Source organism: Microtus pennsylvanicus, chromosome 12, assembly GCF_037038515.1.
Source record: "Microtus pennsylvanicus isolate mMicPen1 chromosome 12, mMicPen1.hap1, whole genome shotgun sequence".
In the NCBI taxonomy this organism is placed as follows: Eukaryota; Metazoa; Chordata; class Mammalia; order Rodentia; family Cricetidae; genus Microtus; species Microtus pennsylvanicus.
The window spans coordinates 79,506,200-79,527,037 of record NC_134590.1 but is presented as its reverse complement, the minus strand read 5'-3'; the positions used below and the strand labels follow the sequence as shown (position 1 = coordinate 79,527,037).

The following is a 20,838-nucleotide window of genomic DNA, read 5'->3' as shown; positions in this document are numbered from 1 at the left end:
GGCAAAGGTAGGCGGATCTCTGTTGAGTTTGAGTTCAAGGCCAAAGAGCTAATTCCAAGACAAGCTCCAAAGCTACAGAGAAATCCAGTCTTGAAAATCAAAACAAAAAAAACCTCACCTTACTGTAATGATCTGTCCGGTTTCTTTGAGAGACAAGCCACCCACCCTCCACCCCCGCTGAGACAGTACAGATCTTACCACTTAGGTTCTAACACCAAAAAGAAATGCTTCATCACTGTATTATTGTTCTGAGTTTTAAAAAATGAAAAGTAACTAGTCAAATTCACTTTTTAAATTTAAAGTCTTAGTTCTAATAAAGACAGCTGCAGTTGAGAATGTAGCTCAAGAAAAGAGGATGAGAATTTTGTTTAAATTTCTCCTAAGCAACAGCCACACACACACACACACACTCCATTTTATGTGTATGAGTGTTTTGCCTGCACATGTGTCTGTGTACCATATGTGCAGTACCCTTGGACGCCAGAAAAGGATGCTAGATGCCCTAGAACTCGAGTTCAACATTTCTGAGTCATCATGTGGGTGCTGGGAATTAAATTAGGGTTCTCTCAAAGAGCAGTCACCGAGCCACCTCTCAGTCCCCAATGACCTCTTGTTAAGAAAAGTTTGTCTAACTCGATGACTCAATCACTCCACTAAAAGATAATGGTAGGGCTGTGTACACAGCTCAATGGTAGTCGAATGCCTTGCACTGTAAGATTCAATCCCAGCAAAGTTCTTTAACTCTCAGAAATGTGAGACTAGGTAAGGCATTAATATTAATTCTTTTAAATATGACAATGGTTTAATAGATAATAATATGCAGATGCATATAAATTTTTTTTTGTAAAACTGGGCATGATGGTGCATGCCTGCAGTCCCATAAGGAAGCAGGAGGATTACAACATGCTCAAAGCCAGCCAAGGCTACATAGTAAGCTCTGTCTCCAGTACAGCCCAAAGTCTGTAACATTAGCACACTTCCAGATGAAAAAGAAAGCAGCTAGGTGTGATGGTTAAGTATATATCTTTAACCCCAGCAGTCAAAGACAGAGGCTGGCAGATTTCTGAATTCAAGGCCAGCCTGATCTACAAAGTTTTAGGACAGTAGGACAGTCAGGGCTGCACAGAGAAATCCAGTCTTGAAAAAAAAGAAAAGAAAAAGAAAGCAAATAATATATAAGGTTTAGCAGCTGCTTATCTTAAAAACAGAACCAATGCTGGCTTCATTCCTTTCTTTTTGGTCCAAACTGAGACTGAGAACTCCAGACTTTGAGGATCACTGTCAAAACTAAGGAACTTGGTATCACCTGGATCTTCTGGCATGACTCTATTGATGTGCCCCTCTTGCTCAATGGTATAACCACTAATTTTGAAGAATACCTGGCCATCGCCACTAAATATAAAAAGTGAAAGGGGAAAACACTTGGAAGGGAAAATGAAGTCTAGCAAGTTGAAATGTAATGGCACAATTTTGCATTTAAAATTGTAAAACATCCATTCACAGAAGTCTCTCTGTGTCACTCATAAACACACATGTGTGCACCCTTTAAGGGTGTGTGTATGGTGTGTGCATGTGGAGATCTGAGGCTGAAGTAAAGTCTTCCTGGATTACTCTCCACCTTATTCATTGAAGCAGGCAAGATCTCCCAACTGAACTCAGAGCTCACTGATACGACTAATAACTGAGCTGCAGGGATCCACCGTCTCTGCCTTCTATGGACTAGAATTAGAGGTGAGTCCCTGTGCCTAGATGGCATTTTGCTAGGTGAGTTCTGGTTCTCAGATTTACAAGTACTTTATCTACTGAACATCTCCCCAGACCATACGTATCCTTTACATTGCTTTGCTTTTGTATCCTGCAGTGGGTTAACAATAAGCACCAGTCCCTCAAGTCCGAGAGAGAAATTTCATTTTATGTGTGTGAGTGTTTTGCCTGCATACACTACTGTTTGCCTGTGCACTACATGCATGCCTGTTGGCTCCATAGGCAAGAATGTGGCACTGAACCTCATGGGGCTGAAATGAGTGCTGTTGTGCAGCATGGGATCTGGGAATTGAGTTCCCTGCCTCTTAATCACTGCATTGAGCTGTTTCCCCACACCAAAAGGGTGAAAATTTTTAAGAAATTAGAAAAGGCACTTTAAAATGCAAGACTGACCCAAATTCAAATGGATCTAAAAACAATTCCAAAAAGAAATGATCAACTGAGCGAGAAGATGGTGTGATGACATCAATCTGAAGAACAGATGCCAACAGAAGTTAGTCTGATCCGCAGTGTCAAATGCAGAGGAATTCCATAGACATGAAGGCACACTGGCTCCAGCTCGATATAAAGAATGGATAGCTAGGCCAGATTTAATTCCAGCACTCGGGAAGCAGAAACAAGGCGGATCTTTGTGAGTTCAAGGCAAGTTCTAGAACAGTCAGGTCTAGATAAACCCTGTCTCAAAAAACAAAAACAAACAAAAGATAACTAGAGCCCCAAATAAATGGAAGCAGCTGCTTTGGAAATTGGCGAATTCCCCAAATATGTTTACATAACAGCATCAGATATGGGAAGAAAATTCCTATTGAAGATAAAAGGCCAACAGAGAGCAATCTGCAAGATCCTTTTCAGACAAAGGAAGTGACAAAATTAAAATGTTTCAAGTATTGAAACCCTGTAGAGAATAATCACCACCTATGCAACTGGTACCCAGGTGGCAGGCTGGAGTGGCTCTTTTCATAATAGTGTTTACTTCTCGCCTTCACCTTCATAGGGCAGTCTCAGAACCCACTGATGTGCCTTCTCCAAGGTCACAAAGGTAAATACACAGCAAGCGTCACGTGATCCTCAAAACTACCTTGTAAACTAGTAAGCCAGGAAACAGTGCTGGGGCTGGGGCTCAGCAAACTTGTTATTATTCTAAGTCAGCATAAAAGACTGGGCTCACACCTGTAACCCCAGCACTGGGAGGCAGAGACAGGCAGACAGATCTTTGAGTTCAAGGCCAGCCTGGTCTACAGAGCAACTTTTTCAGAACAGCCAGGACTACACAGAGTAATCATGCCTCAAAAATGGGGAGGGAGGGAGGGAAGAGTACAAAGACTAATCTTCAGTGTTACTGCATACTAAATAAGTCCATTCTACAACATACTGATTTTTAAAAACTAAAACCCAACTTAAACAAAAACTATTACTTACTTTCTCCCCGCCCCCCCCCCACTGTGTGTATGTGTGTGTGTGTGTGTTAGAGAGAGAGACAGACAGACAGACACTGATATTCACACTGAGGACACCCTGCCATGGCACACACATGGAGGTCAGAGGACAACTTGCAGGAGTTGGTTCTCTCCTACCACCACATAGGCCCTGGGGATCAAACTTAGGTCATCAGGCTTGACTGACATTAAGCACCTTTTACTTGCTGAGCTATCCTGCTGACCCCATGATTTTTTTTTTTTAAGGTCACAGACAAGCTGGCAGTACACAAACCCATGCTAAAGAGGTAAAAGATGGATAAGGTAGTTAGGATAACACAAAGGCCCCTGTTGAAGATGGAGAGCCATATGTCACTTGGTTTTGCCAGTAACTTTAGGCAAATCTTTCTCTCAGCATCCATTTTCTGAGAGTAAAACAGGAATATTAGAAAAACCAAGTTTCCTTCCAATAAAATTCTGTTTCCACAGAGTTGGAATATATGATCTTAAAGGAGAAACACCCAGAGAATTAATAGTTGTCTTTATTTAATGAATGTACGAAGAGCCTCTCGTAGATTCCTTCTAACTTGCCAAAACACTTAGCACAGTAAAAGACATAGAGAAGATGCCAAGTAAGTATCCACTGTGAGGCAAGAAAAACTCAAACTCCTGCCTTCCACTGGAGAAGGAGATCAGTCCTAAGGCTGACTCAATATGAGCATCTCTGCTTTACAAGTAGAATTTTAACATGGAGGACCTGGGATATTAACTCCATGCTGACAGTGCAGACTTATAGACCTTGGGTTCAATCCTCGACACAGGTGACAAACAAGGAGGGGCTGGAGAGACGGCTCAGTGGTTAAGAGCACTGGCTGCTCTTCCCTCTTCCAGAGGACCTGGGTTCAATTCCCAGACCCACATGGCAGCTCACAACTGTCTGTAACTCCAGTTCTAGGAGATCTGACAACCTCACACAGACACATACTCGGGCAAAATATCAATACACATAAAAATAAATAAGGAAGGCATTTCAATGAGAAAAGTGAACCTAGGACATGCCTTTTGGTCTAAAAACTATCATCAATGCATGGCTCTTAACCTTTATATTCAACTTTGTTAGAATAGTAAATATATATAAATACACCATACATTTACCAAAACAATTTCCAAGACCACTTACTATCTGAAGTTTGATTGTTTTCCCGTCTAACTCTATAGTTCGTATCTTGAAATCCACACCAATTGTGCTGATATAGCTTTCCGTGTATGTATCATCCTGAAGGGGAAGAGTTAATAAAATCAATGTTCAACAGAGAAAAAAATTTTTTAAATTCACTTTCATTATAGTCAAAGCTTATAAACAAAGTTTTTAACATCTGATTTCATCTTGCTTTGTGTTCTAAAACAAAAGTTTCTTTTTTCCTTGAAATATTTTTCAAGTGTTCTTTACTGGTTTTTATACATCTCTTGGTAAATATTTTGCATATGTCAGGAAGATTTTGTAACTGTCAGAGCTCACCCAACCAGATACCTGAGTTTTATCAGTAAAACTCTTGCTCCTTAAATACCCAATCCACTGACCAACAAACAATGCTCATTTCATTCTCCTCTTAGGGATGGATTCCAAAATCTAATTTATATCCTGGAAGTTTTTAATTGAAATACAATACACATAAGAATCCCTCCTTCAAGGCAGAGACAGGTGAATCCCTGTGGTTCGAGGCCAGCCTGGTCTACAATAGTAAGTTCAAAGAGTACATAGTGAGACCTTGTCTTTAAAAAAAATTCTTTAGTGTATGTATGTGTGTGGATGTGTGCACAGCACAATGCGCACAGCATGTACACGTAGAGGTGTTAGGACAACCTTGGCAGTTAGCTTCCTCCTTCCACCATGTTGGTCCTGGGGATCAAACTCAGGTCATTTTGATCTACTGATTCATTTCACCAGCCCTACTTCATTATTGTTTTTGTTTTTTCAACCACATTTTTTGCAGCTGAATATAATCCCATTGATATAGTTTATGAAAGAATTGGGTAGTTTCCATTTGGGGGGTCATTATAACAATGCATGATCATGTCCTTATCATCATGTTGTTTGTCAATTTATTAACACAATGTTTCTCTTTTTGGTACATGCCAGTAATCTTAGTACTTGGGAGGCTGAGGCAGAAAGATCACTAAAAATTTGAGGCCATCCTGATCTAGGGAATTAATGGCCAGCCATGGAAACATAGTGAGGCTCTATCTCAAAAGAACTCAATAGGCAGTGGTGGCACACACCTTTAATCCCAGCATTCGGAGGCAGAGGCAGGTGGATCTCTGTGAGTTTGAGACCAGTCTAGTCTACAGAGTGAGTTCCAGGACAGCCAGAGCTTTACAGAGAAACCCTGTCTTGAAAAGCCCCCTTCCCCACCACCCCCCCCCCAAAAAAAGAAAAAGAAAGAACATGACTTCATGAAGGCTCTTACGACAGATCAGAGAATAAAAGTGCCTGCCCCCAAGCCTTTCACCTGTGGGGGACAAGTCATGCACTCTGTTGTCTGACCTTCACACCTGCTAGTGTGCTCACGTGCACAGCTGCCCCGTGTATACAAACACATAAAAACAAGTAAATGTTTCAAAAGAAGCTCTCATGAAAAAACAGGAACGGAGACTAAGCATCCCTGAACTGCAAAGCAACACCTGGGAAGTTCTCCGACAACCAGGACGGACACCTTGGTGTAGGAACCTAAGAGCAGCATGACAAACTCAACTTTTCTGTGACATAAACTGCTAGCCAATGTGGTGGCCACTAGCCAAGTGGCTTATGAAATGAGAAAAATATAATGATCTTTTTCAAATTTCAATTAAAGTAAAAAAAAAAGCTAGAGAACTAGGTTACTATGGTTGTAAAGCTTAATCAGAGTTACTGAATGCACATGACCGTCAGTACATATGACACCATGCATGTACTCTGCGGCTGGTGATGCTTCTCTTTATTAAAATGTGGCTTGAAGATTTCTTCCCATGTCACTGTCACTAAGGCCAAATATCCCACATTATCTGTCCACCTCCATTGGAATCAATCAGAATTCTACAATGAGCATTAGACACTAATTTTATCATCACACTTCACTGCTTCACTGAATTTCTTTCTTGGCTTTATTGTCCCGTCCCCCCACCCATGTCTGTCTCTCTCTTCTTACGTATTTTTTGGACTGACTGACTTCAAGCCCAAAGTGTTCACCTCCCAAGTGGAGAGATGACAGGCATGCACTACCACACCCAGCTTTCCCATGAATTTCCTTTAAGAACAACAGTTATAACACTTATTTAACAGTCCAAGATACTACCGAGGACAGGGTTTGGGAGCTCTTAGTTGTACAAATTCTGAAAGAGTAAGTCAACAGACATAAAACAGTTTGATTTTTGTCTAACTAGAAAGCATGCACTAATTGTACAGTTAAGTGCACCATTAATTGTAAAAAGTATTTTAATTTCAACTTACTGCAAACCTAAGGAGGAGGCAAGACTTTCCAACTCCAGAATCGCCAATCAGAAGTAACTTGAATAAATAATCACTGCAAAAACAGAAAGAAAATCGTATTAATAAACAGTATGTTGTACTGTTAAGTTCTGCAAAAAAAACAGAGCTAACAACAGCTTGTTATGAAGACTACATCTCCTGAAAAGGACTGTGTGTGGCTTAGCAGAAGCCAAAACTAGATCCACCAGCAGCCCTTTGATGCATAGCTGAACGTGTGAATTACCCAGTCAAGTAAGGAGGCAGTGCCACCCAAGATCGATCTCTCAGGAGTGAACTTCCTCTTCCAAGGAAAACACGTGGTTCCTATTCTGAGAGAGAGAGGGCTGAGGAAACTTCTGCTAATTAAATCCCAGTCCTCTACCCTAGGAGACTAGGGAAGGTTATGCTCCAGCCAGTAAAATTGTCTCTCCTGGCTCAGTGGCCCATGCCTGTGATTTCAGCAAGCTTTTGAGAGGTGCAAACAGGAAAATCTTGACTTTAAGGCCAGACTCAGCTACATAACATAATAGTGCTGGCTTGGAAACTTGAGGTCCTCTTTCAACAACAGCAAAAGTCTCTCCCTCAAATTCAAGGACCAAACTACTCACTGTTCAGAGCGATCCTCCAGTGAAATAATTTCTATGACCCTTTCCTAGAATCCAAGTCTAACATCTCCTCTTCTTAAAAAACAGAAAAGCACGGGGGCTAGAAAGATTGCTCAAAGATAAAGAGCCCTGGCTTTCTAGGCAGAGGATCCAGGTTTGATTCCCAACACTCCCAGGATGCTTTTAACCATCTCTACTCCATTCAATTCCAGGAGATCTGACGCCCTCTTCTGGCCTCTCAGGGCACTGTTATCACATGGTGCACAGGCATCTTAAGGTGTTCCTGCATCTCAATACCTCTTCCCAATGTGATTGCATTGAATAAATGTCCCCCTTTCTGTTTCCTGCTATTAATTTGGCTCTTTTAATTGGCTTGCCAAAGATGAGCAGTTAAACCTGGTTTGTTGGGGCTATCCAGGGCACAGGCTCTGATTCTGATTCCAGTAACACTACCGCTACTCCTAACTTAAAAACCATCACTAAAACATGTCTTCAATGACCTGAAGACAACAGAGTATCTGTCCACTGTCTCCCAAAGGAACCTCTCAGTTCTTCACAATTCTGACTACTTCCATAATCTGAGCACTTTTAAAAGGAGCCTCCCAATCAAGACCTTACATACATATTTTTAGAAGGTACAACTAATTTTTAGCTTTGTGGTTTAATTTCAAAAATGAATATCTACTAATCTATTACAATTTTTATTATAGAAAGTATAATTTCAATGTAAGCTAGACACACAACTTTAAATACAATTACCTTTGTGACTATTGATAAATTGTGACCTATCTCTCCTTGCAGAGTGGTATTATTTAAACACCTTTTTTGTTTTATCAAATTAGCATAGTATACTTAATTCCTAAATGTATCTGAGCAAAAGAATTAAAAAGATAAATCCAAACTGCTAGTCATCAACAAAACAGAGGTCACAGAAGGAAGTAAAATTTTCTAAACAAATAAATCAGAACTGGGGGCATGATAGTTCAGTTGGTTGAATACATGTCTACCACACATATCCTGTGTTCAATCTCCAGCACACCATACATAGTTGTACATGACTATAATCCCTGCACTTGGGAGGTGGAGGCAAGAAGAGTTAAAAAAAAAAGTAAACAAACAAACCTACCAGGGCTGGAGATGGCTAGGTGGTTAAGAGTTAAGAGCACTGACTGGTCGCTGTTCTAGAGGACCTAGGGTTAGGTTCCCAGCACCCCCATGGCAGCTCACAACCATCTGTAACTCCAGGCCTAGGGGATCTGACACTTCCTTCTAGACTCCAGGGTACTGTATGCACATGGTGAACAGGCATACATGCAGACAAAACACTCACATACAGAAAAATAATTTACAAATTTTTTCATCAGTAAAGGAGGGCTGGATATGTATAGCCCAACAATAGAGTAGTTACCTAGCAAATGCCAGACCCTAAATTTTATGTCTAGGCAGACCTTTCAACAAATAAGTAGATAGATAGATAGATAGATAGATAGATAGATAGATAGATAGATAGATAGATAGATAAAGGAAGGAAAGAAGGAAGGCAAACAAGTTGCTGAAATTGAGATTTAGCAATCTGAGATTTCTGGAAAAGCACACCCTCCCCAAGCTGTACTGAGTACTGTTACCACGAAGGACTGAACTGGGCCACAAATGATGCCTGAGGTACCTATCACTGCTACTCTGGTTTATTTCAGCACTATCACAAGGAAGGAACATATATAAACACCTAACTATGTTTCTAGCTATAGCATCAAGAAATTAAAGAGTTGGACTGGAAAGATAGTTCAGCGGTTAAGAGCATGGGTTGCTCTTTTAGAGGACAGGGGTTCAATTCCCAGTACCCATACAGCAGCTTACAACTGTCTGTAACTACAATTCCAGGAGATCCAACACCCTCACACAGACACACATGCAGGCAAAACACCAATACATATAAAGTAAAAATAAAAATTTTTAAACAAGAAATCATTTAGCATAGTCTAAAGTTTTGCAAGTTATTTTCAAGCAGAGTTTCAAGCAATTCAAAATCATTAAAGAAGCTAAGGTTGGTAGTGCACGCCTCATCCTGTAATCCTAGCCAGCAGAAGGCAGAGAAAGGAGAACCATAAACTGAAGGACATATCAGCTCCACAGTGAGCTCGAGGCCAGCCCTGGATACAAGAGACCTGTTTTGGGGATGGAGAGAGAGAGAGATGGTTCGGGGATTAACAGCACAAACTACTCTTTCAGAGGATTTGAGTTTGGATCCCAGCAGCCATATCAGTTGGTTCACAACCACCTCTTACTCCAGCTCCAGCAGGGATCCCATGTCTCAGTCCTCCATGGGCACTAGCAATTCACATACAAATACCCATACAGAGGTAGGTGTCTGTCTGTCTGTCTGTCTGTCTGTCTGTCTGTCTCTCTCTCTCTCTCTCTCTCTCTCTCTGTGTGTGTGTGTGTGTGTGTGTGTGTGTGTGTACACGCGCATGCAAAGAGTTGGGGAGATGGCTTAGTATTAAGAGCACCAGCTACTCTTTCAGAAAACCTGGGTTCAATTCCCAGTACCCACATGGTAGCTCACAACCATCTATAACTACTTCCAGGGGACCAGTTCTTCTGGCCTCCATGGGTACCAGCCACATACATTGATATACAGACATACATGCAGGCAAAACACCTAAAAAATAAAACAGGTAAGAGGAACTTGTAAAAAAAATAAAACCAAATAATAACTGGTCAAGATCATTAAGCCAAGCACAGTGGTACATGCCTATAATCCTAGTGTTCTGGAATCAACATCAGAATGTTCTCCTACAAGTTTCCAGTCTGGTCAACATAGCAAGCTCCAGGCCAACAATGGCTATGTAAGCAAGATCCTGTCTAGCCAAAAAAAAGGCCAAAACAAGTGCCAAGACCATGAAAACGGAGAGAACTCAGAGAATGAAGGGAACTAACATGATACAAACACATCTTAATAATCAATTAAAAAAAATAGCCAGGTAATGGTGGCACACACCTTTAGTCTCAGCCTGGGCTATAAAGGGAATTCCAAGACACCCAGGGCTACACAGAGACAAAACAAAAACAAAAAATGCTGAGCACAGCACAAGATACTTGTAATCCCAGCACTGAGGAGACAGACAGCAGACAGGAGGAGCTAGGGGACTTCTAACCAGTCTAACCACTCAGTCTAACCAAATTATTCTTTTCTTTACAAGAAACTCTAGGAATACAAATTTGACATTAGAGGTCTGTGAAACTGACACAGACTCTTTCAAAAATACTTATTAGTATATATTAATTACACATACTGAATTATAGCATACCATTTTCTACATGTATGTATTTTGGTCACACTCATACTATCCTCTCTTGTCCTACTCCCAAGAATCACTGATCCCATTCCTCTTTAAGCAAATCCTCTCCTACTTTCATGGGAGGTGGGAGGAGGCAATAAATTTCTTTAGGGTTATTCTCAGGAGCATGGCACCTTACTGGTGGCTACACCACTGAGGAAAATGGATCTCCCTCCCCCAGCAACCTGTAGACACTCAGAGAAGGCTATGTTGGAGAGCCCCCCAAAAAACCCACGGCATCCATGGTTTCATCTTGTGAAGCTCTTGTGCAAGTGTGCACAACGGCTTTCTTCTCTAGCTTTTTATTCTCAGAAAGATGGCCACAACTTCTAAAGCCCCAACAATGAGTATCCAAGAATAGGCAAGAGAAAAACAGAATAGATATGCTTAATTTCAACATTTGGGAAACTTTTAAAGATCAACCCAATAAAACGCTTAAAATAGAAGTCAAAGGTCACAAAGACCGACTATATATTTCATACTTTGTTGTTGCATAAAGAGGGGTGTCTTAGCCGGGCGGTGGTGGCGCACGCCTTTAAATCCCAGCACTTGGGATGCAGAGGCAAGCGGATCTCTGTGAGTTCGAGACCAGCTGGTCTACAGAGCTAGTTCCAGAACAGGCTCCAAAACCAGAGAAACCCTGTCTCGAAAAAGAAAAAAAAAAAAAAAAGAGGGTGTCATAAATGTTAAGACTTAGAACTAACTGGAACTTGTGATTCTCGTGTCTCAGCCTTCTGAGTAGTTAGAATTACAGACATGAACTGAACCACCATGCAAACTTCACAAACCCTTCTTGTTCAGAACTTATTATGTATCCGAGACTAGTCTCAACTCCCAAACGTCCTCTGCTTCTCCAAGAATGCAGGAACATGTTAGTCACTACTCAGCACATCCTTCTTTCCTATTTTTAAATCTCTCCATTGGAGCCTGGTGGCAGGCCTTTAATGGCAAGTTACTTAGCAAGCTGAAACAGGAGGACCCCAAGTTCAAGGTCAGTAAGCCTTGTTAAAGGTTTGGTTTCGGGTCTGGGGGTGGGGGGAGTGGATGGTTCAGCGGGCAAAGTGCTGCATAGGCATGAGGACCCGAAGTTTCTTAGTCCCCATGTAAAAGCAGGCAACGCACATCCATAGAGTTCATGCTGCAAGTACAGACAGACAGATCCAGAGCTCACTGGCCAGCCAGGCTTTGAGCGAGCTCCAGGTTTAGTGAGACCTTGTCTCAAAAGGTACAGTGGAAGGTCAGGCGGTGGTGGTGCAGCCTTTAATCCCAGCACTCGGGAGACAGAGGCAGGTGGATCTCTATAAGTTCAAGGCCAGCCTGGTCTAAAAGAGCTAGTTGCAGGACAGGCTCCAAAGTACAGAGAAACCCTGTCTCAAAAAACAAAAAACAAAACCCAAAAAGTCAAAGGAACTAGAGATAAAGCTCCTGACAGAGTATGTGCTTGGCATGGAGACAACCTAGTCAAATCCCCAGGAGAAAAAGGGTATGAGTGTGAGTGTGCATGTGTGTATAATAAAAACCTCTCTGTGAATGTTTAAGGTAGCTGTCAATCCAAATGTTATCTGGCTTAAATTTAAAAATTTTAAGGTTTGAGGGGGATGCACTTAGAAGCCATAAATTCAATCCCTGGTGGCACAAAAACCAGTAGCCACATAGAGAAAGTGATAGCATACCTGGGAGGTCAGAATACAAGTCTTGGCCAGCCATACAGCTTAGCAGGTAAGGCACTTGCTTCATAAGCCTGAGGACCCGAGTCTGATCCCTGGAACCCATGAAAAAGTGGAAAGAGAAAACCAACTCTACAAAGTTGTCCTCTGACCGCCATACATGTGCCTGCATGCATGCCCACAAACATGCATGAATGACCACATACACACACAATAATTTTTTTTGTTTTTTTGTTTTGTTTTTCGAAACAGGGTTTCTCTGTGGCTTTGAAGCCTGTTCTGGAACTAGCTCTTGTAGACCAGGCTGGCCTCGAACTCACAGAGATTCACCTGCCTCTGCCTCCCGAGTGCTGGCATTAAAGGTGTGCGCCACCATCGCCCGGCTTTTTTTTTTTTAAAGAAATAACCAGCTGACGACCTGACCCGAGACCATGGTGAAGAACACTGGCCCTGTGACCTGCTCTCTGATCTTCACACATGTGTATGGAAATATACAGGTGTACAGACATATACACTTACACATGGGCACACAGAATAAAGATGAAATTAAATTAAAATAAATAAGTAAATAAAGATTAGAAGACCTCTAGTTACAATTCCAATTATACTGCTTACTCTAAATTATAATGCTTACCCTTGTGCAAGCCATTTAACTCTTCCCTGTGTGTTTCTTAGTCTTTAAAACCAAGACTTTCCAGGCCAGGAGTGACACCTTGAGTTCAACCCCCAGCACCCAAACAAACAAAAACAAAACTGGAGCTGAGAAGTGGTGGTGCATGCCTTTAATCCCAGCACTGGGGAGGCAGAGGCAGGTAGATCTCTGTGAGTTCGAAGCCAGCCTGGTCTACAAAAGCGAGTTCCAGGACAGGCACCAAAGCTACAGAGAAACCCTGTCTCAAAAAACCAAAAAAAGCCGGGCAATGGTGGCGCACGCCTTTAATGCCAGCACTCGGGAGGCAGAGGCAGGCGGATCTCTGTGAGTTCGAGACCAGCCTGGTCTACAGAGCTAGTTCCAGGACAGGCTCCAAAGCCACAGAGAAACCCTGTCTCGAAAAAAAGAAAATACAGGGGCTGAAGAGAAGACCTGAGTTCAATTCCCAGCAACTACATGGTGGCTCACAACCATCTGTAATAAGATCTGGTGCCCTCTTCTCTTTTGTTTTCCCCCTTCGAGACAGGGTTCTGCTGTAGTTTTAGAGCCTGGCCTGGAACTAGTTCTTGTAAACCAGGCTGGCCTCGAACTCACAGAGATCCACCTGCCTCTGCCTCCCGAGTTGCTGGGATTAAAGGCGTGCTTCACCACTGCCCAGCAGGGATACATGCAGGCAGAACACTGTATACATAAGCAAAAAAAAAAAAAAACTGGGTCCTTTCTTCATAGAATTACTATAAGAATTAACAGAAATTATAATGTCTATACATACATTTTAGGGTAGGTAGCACAAATTTGAATTATCCATTATTGATCTAATTCCAAGATCAGCACCAAAGTTCTAAAGTGTGTTCCTAAATGTTCTGGTTCTCTCCTTTTAATAGTCAACATTAATTAAAGCTTTCTGTAAAATCTAAATCAGAGCTATGGAGGCAGTTCGGTTGTTTCACCTCCAACAACCTGGGTGAGAGACCCGATTCGGAAAGACAGCTTAGCAGCTAAGTGCTAACTGTCCTTTGAGAGGTCAGGAATTTAGTTCCCAGAACCCAAGTCAAGAGCCATACAAATCCCTGTAACTCCACCTCTATAGATGCAACACCCTCTATGGCCTCTATAAGCACAGCCACACATGCAGCACATGCGCGCGCGCGGGGCGCGCACACACACACACACACACACACACACACACACACACGATAAAATAGTTGTCCTAAGTCAAGAAGATGGAATATAGTTATATTCAGAGCTCTTTCTACTCTGAAACAGTTATATTCAGAGTAGAAAGGATAGGGAACAGTTTTTTTTTCTAAAATTTATTTATTATGTATATAGCGTTCTGGGCACCAGATCTCGTTATAGATGGGTGTGAGCCATCATGTGGTTGCTGGGAATTGAACTCAGGACCTCCAGAACAGCAGTCAGTTCTCTTAACCTCTGAGCCATCTCCCCAGCTCCCCTAGGGAATAGTTCTTAAGAACTAATGCTAGTGAGAGCAAGACTTACCCTGGGTGATGAACTGGCTTTCTGGAGCCAATTCCCTATGGTGGGATACCTTGCTCAGCCTTGATAGAGGAGTAGGTGCTTGGTCCTGCCTCAACTTGGTATACCTGACTTTGCTGACTCCCCAAAGAGAGCTCTTAACTCCTCTAAGGAGTGGATGAGGTGTGGGATGGGGGCAGGTGGAGGAGTGGGGCAAGGGGAGGGAAGGAAAACTGGGGCTAGTATGTAAAAATAAAATTCAATCAGAAGTTACATCTAAGGGCTGGAGAGATGGCTCAGTGGTTAAGAACACTAGCTGCTCTTCCAGAGGTCCTGAGTTCAAGTCCCATGGTGACTCACAACCATCCCTAGTGGGGTCTGATGCCCTCTTCTGGCATAAAGGTGTATATGCGGGTGGCGCATGCCTTTAATCCCAGCACTCAGGAGGCAGAGGCAGGCGGATCTCTGTGAGTTCAAGGCCAGCCTGGTCTACAAGAGCTAGTTCCAGGACAGGAACCAAAAGCTACGGAGAAACCCTGTCTCGAAAAATCAAAAAAAAAAAAAAAAAAAGAAGTTACATCTGTCACTGTTCTTGGAAAGGTTCAATTTTGGACTTCATCCAATACCATTAAAAAAAAATTCACTAATTTGTGGCAACAAGAAGGCTCAGAAGGTGAAAGCATATGCCATGCAAACCTGAAAATGTGAGTTAAAAGCCCAGAACCCACATAAAAATGGAAGAAAAGCTCACATACACAATAACAAATTAAAAACACCAATGTTTCCATGCCTACTTCTGTGCTGTATCTCTGACATAGCTAAGTTAGCCAACCACTCAACAAACACATTCTCTGGCTCCTCTGGCCTCAGAGTTTGCTTTGTTACCAGGCTTGGTTTGCTTGTTGCCCACTCCCTCAAGTCCAAACTAACAGAATCTAGGCTGGTTGCAAAGAAAAACTAAGACTTAAGTTTTCCTCCTTCAATTATCTTCTAGGGGGCTAGAGAGCATTGGCTGCACAATGTTCCAGAGGATCCAGGTTCAGTTTCCGTCAACTCCAGTTCCAGGGAATTCAAATTCCTCTACTGGCTTCCTCTGGCACCAGGCATGCATTAGGTACACAGACACACATGAAGGCCAAACACCCATAAGCATAAAATACTCATTTTAAAAGTTTTAGTCATAGTCTAGGTATCTAAGCAGAAAGTTCAGTACCAGCTTCTACAGGAAAACAGGAACAGGCTGACCACTCCCTTCTGAAAAGAGAGAGAGGGCAATCTGCCAGTGTTTCTTACAAAAACTCGAAAGTAAAATTCAGACATAGAGTAATGAAAAACTAAGTCAAATTTAAAAGAGCTCACATAATGGCAACCAGGTTTTTGTTCTTTTAAGTCCCCTCTCCCTTTCTTCCCTACCCCTCTCTAAACCAAGTCTATAACCAGGCAGCCCTTGAGCCAAGACAGCCCTTCCACTCTGGCTCCTCCTGCTTCCACTTCCTGGGACTGGGATTTGCAAGCCTAATCATTCTGTGAAGATTCTACATGGCTACCTTCTACCCAATGACTACAGAGCTGATTCTCTAGACACTTAAAAATAATACTCTACACAGTAAGAGAACTAATTACTCTTCTTCCTCCAATTTTTCTAGAATGGTTGGAGTAAAGAGTGACAGAGGACTTCTGGTTGGCATGTGCCAAGCCCTGGGTTTGATTACCAGCAACACACACAACAATAAAGACAAAAATAACAAACTACATGAAAGCCAAGAATGGTACTAATATAATGCCATGACAGATAACATTAACTTTGCTTTATTTTCAAACACAAGGGGGAGAAGGGGCCGCTTACTTGAAACAGCTCTGACCATTAGAGAAAAGTAACATGTTCAGAGAACTTGGAGTTTTGGTTTGAAGTGTAGGAGGGAGGGAGAGAAGAACAGCATCAGTGACCTACTCTGCAGAAGCCAGGAAAGGTGCTGCTCACTTGTAATCTGAATCAAGAATTCAAGCATCCTCGTCTACAGTGAGGTTTGGTTTGGTTTACCAACCAAACAAGGTTTTGAAACAAAACCTTATGTAGCCCAGGCCGGTCTGGAATTCACTATGTAGCCCAGGTTAGTCTCGGACTCCAGGCAGTCCTCCGACCTCCACCTCCCAAGTGCTGGAATTCCACACACGAGGCACCATGCTTTGCTATTTTGCCACTGTAACAATCAAACAAGCCTAATGACTTGAGTCCAATCCCTGGGACCCACATGGCAGAAAGAGAGAAGTTACTCTCAACAGGCTGTCCTCCACAAACCACATTCTATGACACACAGAAATATCTATGTGCATGTGCACGCACTAGCGCTCTCTCCCTCTCTCACTAATTCACTAATGTAGGCCAGTGTGGCCTAAACCTTCAGTGACCCTCCTGCCTCTGCCTCAAGTGCTCAGAGTACAAGCCCCTCCACCCCGGTACTGTTTAGCATTTTCAATCACTGTGGTGTAATAATTACTACCTACTTCACTACCTATCTGTGAAGATCAAATCTCGGCCGCAGTTGAGTGCTTACAGTCCGCTCCCCAGGACTTCTGTAGAAGGAAAGAGCTGATTCCTGTGAGCTGCCCTCTAACCTCCACACGCACTGCGGCATTCATGTGCCCTCCCCACACACAAAATACTAACTGTAATAAAGTCGAGCCTTTCTTCAGATCTCCAGGAAAGAACAAGTTCCAACCCTTCCACCCACTTCCAATGTTAGGATCACACTTTCAGTGGGTTTTGTTTAGCTGAAATCCAATTGACTCAGTCATTACCCTTGATTCCTGTACTTCTCCCAAGTCAGCCTAAAAACTGAATGGGGGGGGGGTTTCGACACATGGTTTCTCTGTGTAAGTCTTGGCTGTCCTGGAACTAGCTCTGGTAGACCAGGCTCGCCTCGAATTCACAGATCTGCCTGTCTCTGCTTCCCGAGTGCTGTAAAAATTGATTTTTATTCATTTCATAAACACACATACACAGAGCAATGAGACAGATAATAACTTAATCATTATGGGTGTACTGGTTGCACCTGTGATATCCACCAACAAAATATCTATCACTGTCTCTCATCTTATGCAAGTTCCATAAATCCTTTCCCCAAACTCCTGGACTATTTTATTATACAGTCTAAGATGTAAATAAAGGCCAGATATTGACATATTTGAGACCTCAAAAGAAAGAATGACTAAACGATTGTTCATCCAGGGCATGGTGACACTAATCTGTAACGTCAGCACTTGGGAGGCAGAAACAGGGAGACTGGGACAAATACAAGGCCAGTCTCATCCACACAGCATGTTTTAGGATAGCCAGGACTATAACACAATGAAATCTTGTCTCAAAACTCAGAAAAGGGGTGAAAAAAAATTCCTTGCCATTTATTTACTAGCCATTCCTCTTCCCCTCTTCCTCTTGAAAAGTCTTCCCTGGCTCACTTCTGCCCTGATAGCTTTCTCAGGTCTCTCGTTTTCACACTGTTAATTTAGATTCTTGGGGTGGGGGAACGACACATATGTGGAGAGCAGAGGACAATCTGCAGGAGTCAGTTCTCTCCTTCCACCTTGTAGGTCCCAGGAATGGAACTGACCAAGGTGGCGGCTGAGCGAGCCCACTGATGCACTGGTCATTTTCTTACACGTCTCTCCTATAATAGTCTTCCAAAGCAGCCAACCACAACAAGTGACTCGACCCTGAAATCACACTGTTCTGATTCATGCAGCTGTCTCTATTAGATTTGACGTGTATAAAATCTAGTTTGTATATTATGTTACAGGCCTCTTGAGGTTAAGGCTTACACTCCTAAGTCCCAGCACAACTAAAATGCTTACTTAAAAATGATTTACACCACCTACAATGTGCTCTGGATAGCTGTCCAAGTTTTTACAAACTCGTGAGCCACACCACTACCTTAATAGGTAGTAAAAATGACTATTTTATATACTGCTTTACAAAAGGAGAAACAAATTAAAAGTCTGAGTAACATCAAATTTTATCATCGAGTTCATCTTAAGTATTAAAAAATGTAAGTAACACAGACTGGAGCGATTGTTCAGTGGTTAAGAACATGTACTGTTCTTACAGAAAACTTGAGTTCCATTCCCAGTACCTACATCAGGGGCTCACAACTGCTTGTAACTCCAGCTCCAGGGGACGCCGCTACACCAGGGGTTCTCGATCTGTGGGTCGTGACCCTACCATTCATAACAGTGGTGCATGAAGTAGCAACCAAACTCATTTTATGGTTGGGGTCACCATAATAATTGAATTAAAGGGTCGTTAGAAGGCTTGAGAACCACTCTCTAACCTCAAGCACATGCATGCACTTTATCTAAATATATGTGGAACAAATACAGGAAACTCCTCCAATAGTACAGGTTTACAAACCTCCCTAAGCTAGCAAACCCATGCTCTTTACTGATGCCAGGAAAATTAACTAGAAACCCCAATTAAACTCTGCTCAACTAAACAAATTTTATTCTGCAGAGTCCATGACTGGGGGAAGGGGCTGCCAACACAGCAAGTATGTCACTATATGAACTGTTCCAAACTTCTTCAAGAAGCACAAAAGCCTGGGCTGGTGAGATGGCTCTACACTTAGAGTGCTTGTCTGAGTTCAGTCCCCAGGAGTCGCAAAGGAAGGAAGAACCAACTCCCAAAAGCTGTCCCCTGACCCTTCACACAAGTGCTGTGGCACCCACCTGTGCACCTGCAATCACGTGCATCACACACACACAATCAAATTACATTAAAGTGCAAATCCTACCGAGAGACCAAGACTTCTGCTTAGCACAAATGAAAAAGAACATTTCAGCATTAAACCACAGTCTTACAAAACCTGAACTCAGAATGCATTTTGCAAGAGCCATGTGACACCCACATGACAAGTCAGCTAAACTGATGGATGGACCTTTCACGGGGAATCAGCAGCAACTGACCAAAGCAACAAAGAAACTCAGCTCTTAGGGCAAAACTGATTTCTCTTATCAAAGAAAGAGAATCCCTCTCCCTTAAAGATTTCTTACACTAAAGAGAAAAAAAAAAAAGACATTTCTTCAAGCTATTGACTTTCATACATGGAAACCATAGGAGGTCTTGAGGTGCCGTTCAGGAGAGCCCAACAAAATCTACTCAAGAAAAGAGATCACCCGCTCCCATGAAAGGTGCCAGGTGTGTCACTTCTGCTATTGTGACTTCTTGAGTAAGCAAGAAAAAGGAATGCATTAACTTTTCATGACACGTCAGGGAGCCTCATTCCCTATCTGCAGGCTTTCAACCAGGTAATCTAAAACCTACAGCTCTATCAAAGGTCCCACTAGTTTCTTTTCCAATTTGTCAGTGAACGCACACTTTAAATTTGGTGGTACCGGAAAGACATTTTTTATTTTAGTTTTCTGTTATTGTTGTTGACGTACTGCAGACAAAAGGTGACTGGGAGACTTAAGTGTCCTCTAAAACATTTCACAAATGCTCAGGATTTTGGAAGGACCACGGCTCACAGTTCTTCAAGAACTCTTCCAGGAGACGAGCCCAAAAGGAAGCTGAACATTGAAATAGCTTCTCGCCATCTCCTCATTCCCCCCAGCCCACGCAGTCCCGAGGAGCATCCGTACTGCCTGACACCTGCCGGGGAGAGAGCTCTAATAAGCTCAGGATTTACACCTAAAGCCGGTGGTTTCCTCCCTGCCAGGGCTGACAGCTCCGCAGAGCCGGCGCAGGGTCTGACAGTGCCCTCTAGCAAAGCTCTCCCACCTACCTCCCTTAAAAACAAGTCCTCCTCCAGCCGTCACTGCCTCCCCGAGACGCGCCCCTCCTGGCCGCCGTCCGAGGCCGACTCCCCAACGCCCGGCCACGACACCCAGCAGCTCCCTGCCGGCGGCGCCCCGGCCCCTGGCCCGGAGCCCCGACCCCTCCCCGCCGCGGCCCTCGGCCGGCAGACAATGGGGCCCTCGGGCTGCTCCGCCTCACTCGCCCGCCCGGCCGACCTTCCCACGGCCGCCTAGCGAGCCTCCCGGCGGCCTTCACCCCGCGGCCGGACGCCCTCACCCCCGGCCAGCCCCGGCTCGCCTGCACTCACTATTCGGGATTCATGCTGGACATGTCACTGCAGCTGCCGCCGCCGCCACCGCCCTTGCTGACGCAGCCGCCGCCCCGACTCTCCGCGCCACGGGTTAAGGAAGGGAAGGAGTGCGCTAAGCTGTTCCGGTAGAACAAACGTCGACCCCGCTCCGACCCTTGGAACACAATCAGCAGCCGCCACCACTCAGTGATCGCTTCCACCCAAAATGGCCGCCGGCGAACCAGGAACTAGGGAAGCCTAGGCCAAGGGGCCTGTCGCGGCCCAGAGGGCGGCCGCGTCGCGCGGCACGACGGGAAACTGAGTCGTGAGCGC

General features: G+C 43.4%; 1 protein-coding gene across 1 annotated transcript in view; it reads right to left on the bottom strand.

Moving 5' to 3' along the window:
* Window positions 1-20,838, bottom strand: part of Rab1a (RAB1A, member RAS oncogene family) — a 27,035-nt gene extending 6,197 nt beyond the window's left edge. Inside the window, exons 1-3 of the mRNA XM_075944426.1 lie at window positions 20,524-20,838; window positions 6,667-6,739; window positions 4,360-4,455 (exon numbers count right to left, since the gene is read on the bottom strand). Coding sequence (XP_075800541.1) covers window positions 4,360-4,455; window positions 6,667-6,739; window positions 20,524-20,546 — 192 coding nt within the window. The 5' untranslated portion in view covers window positions 20,547-20,838. The remainder of the gene's footprint in view (window positions 1-4,359; window positions 4,456-6,666; window positions 6,740-20,523) is intronic.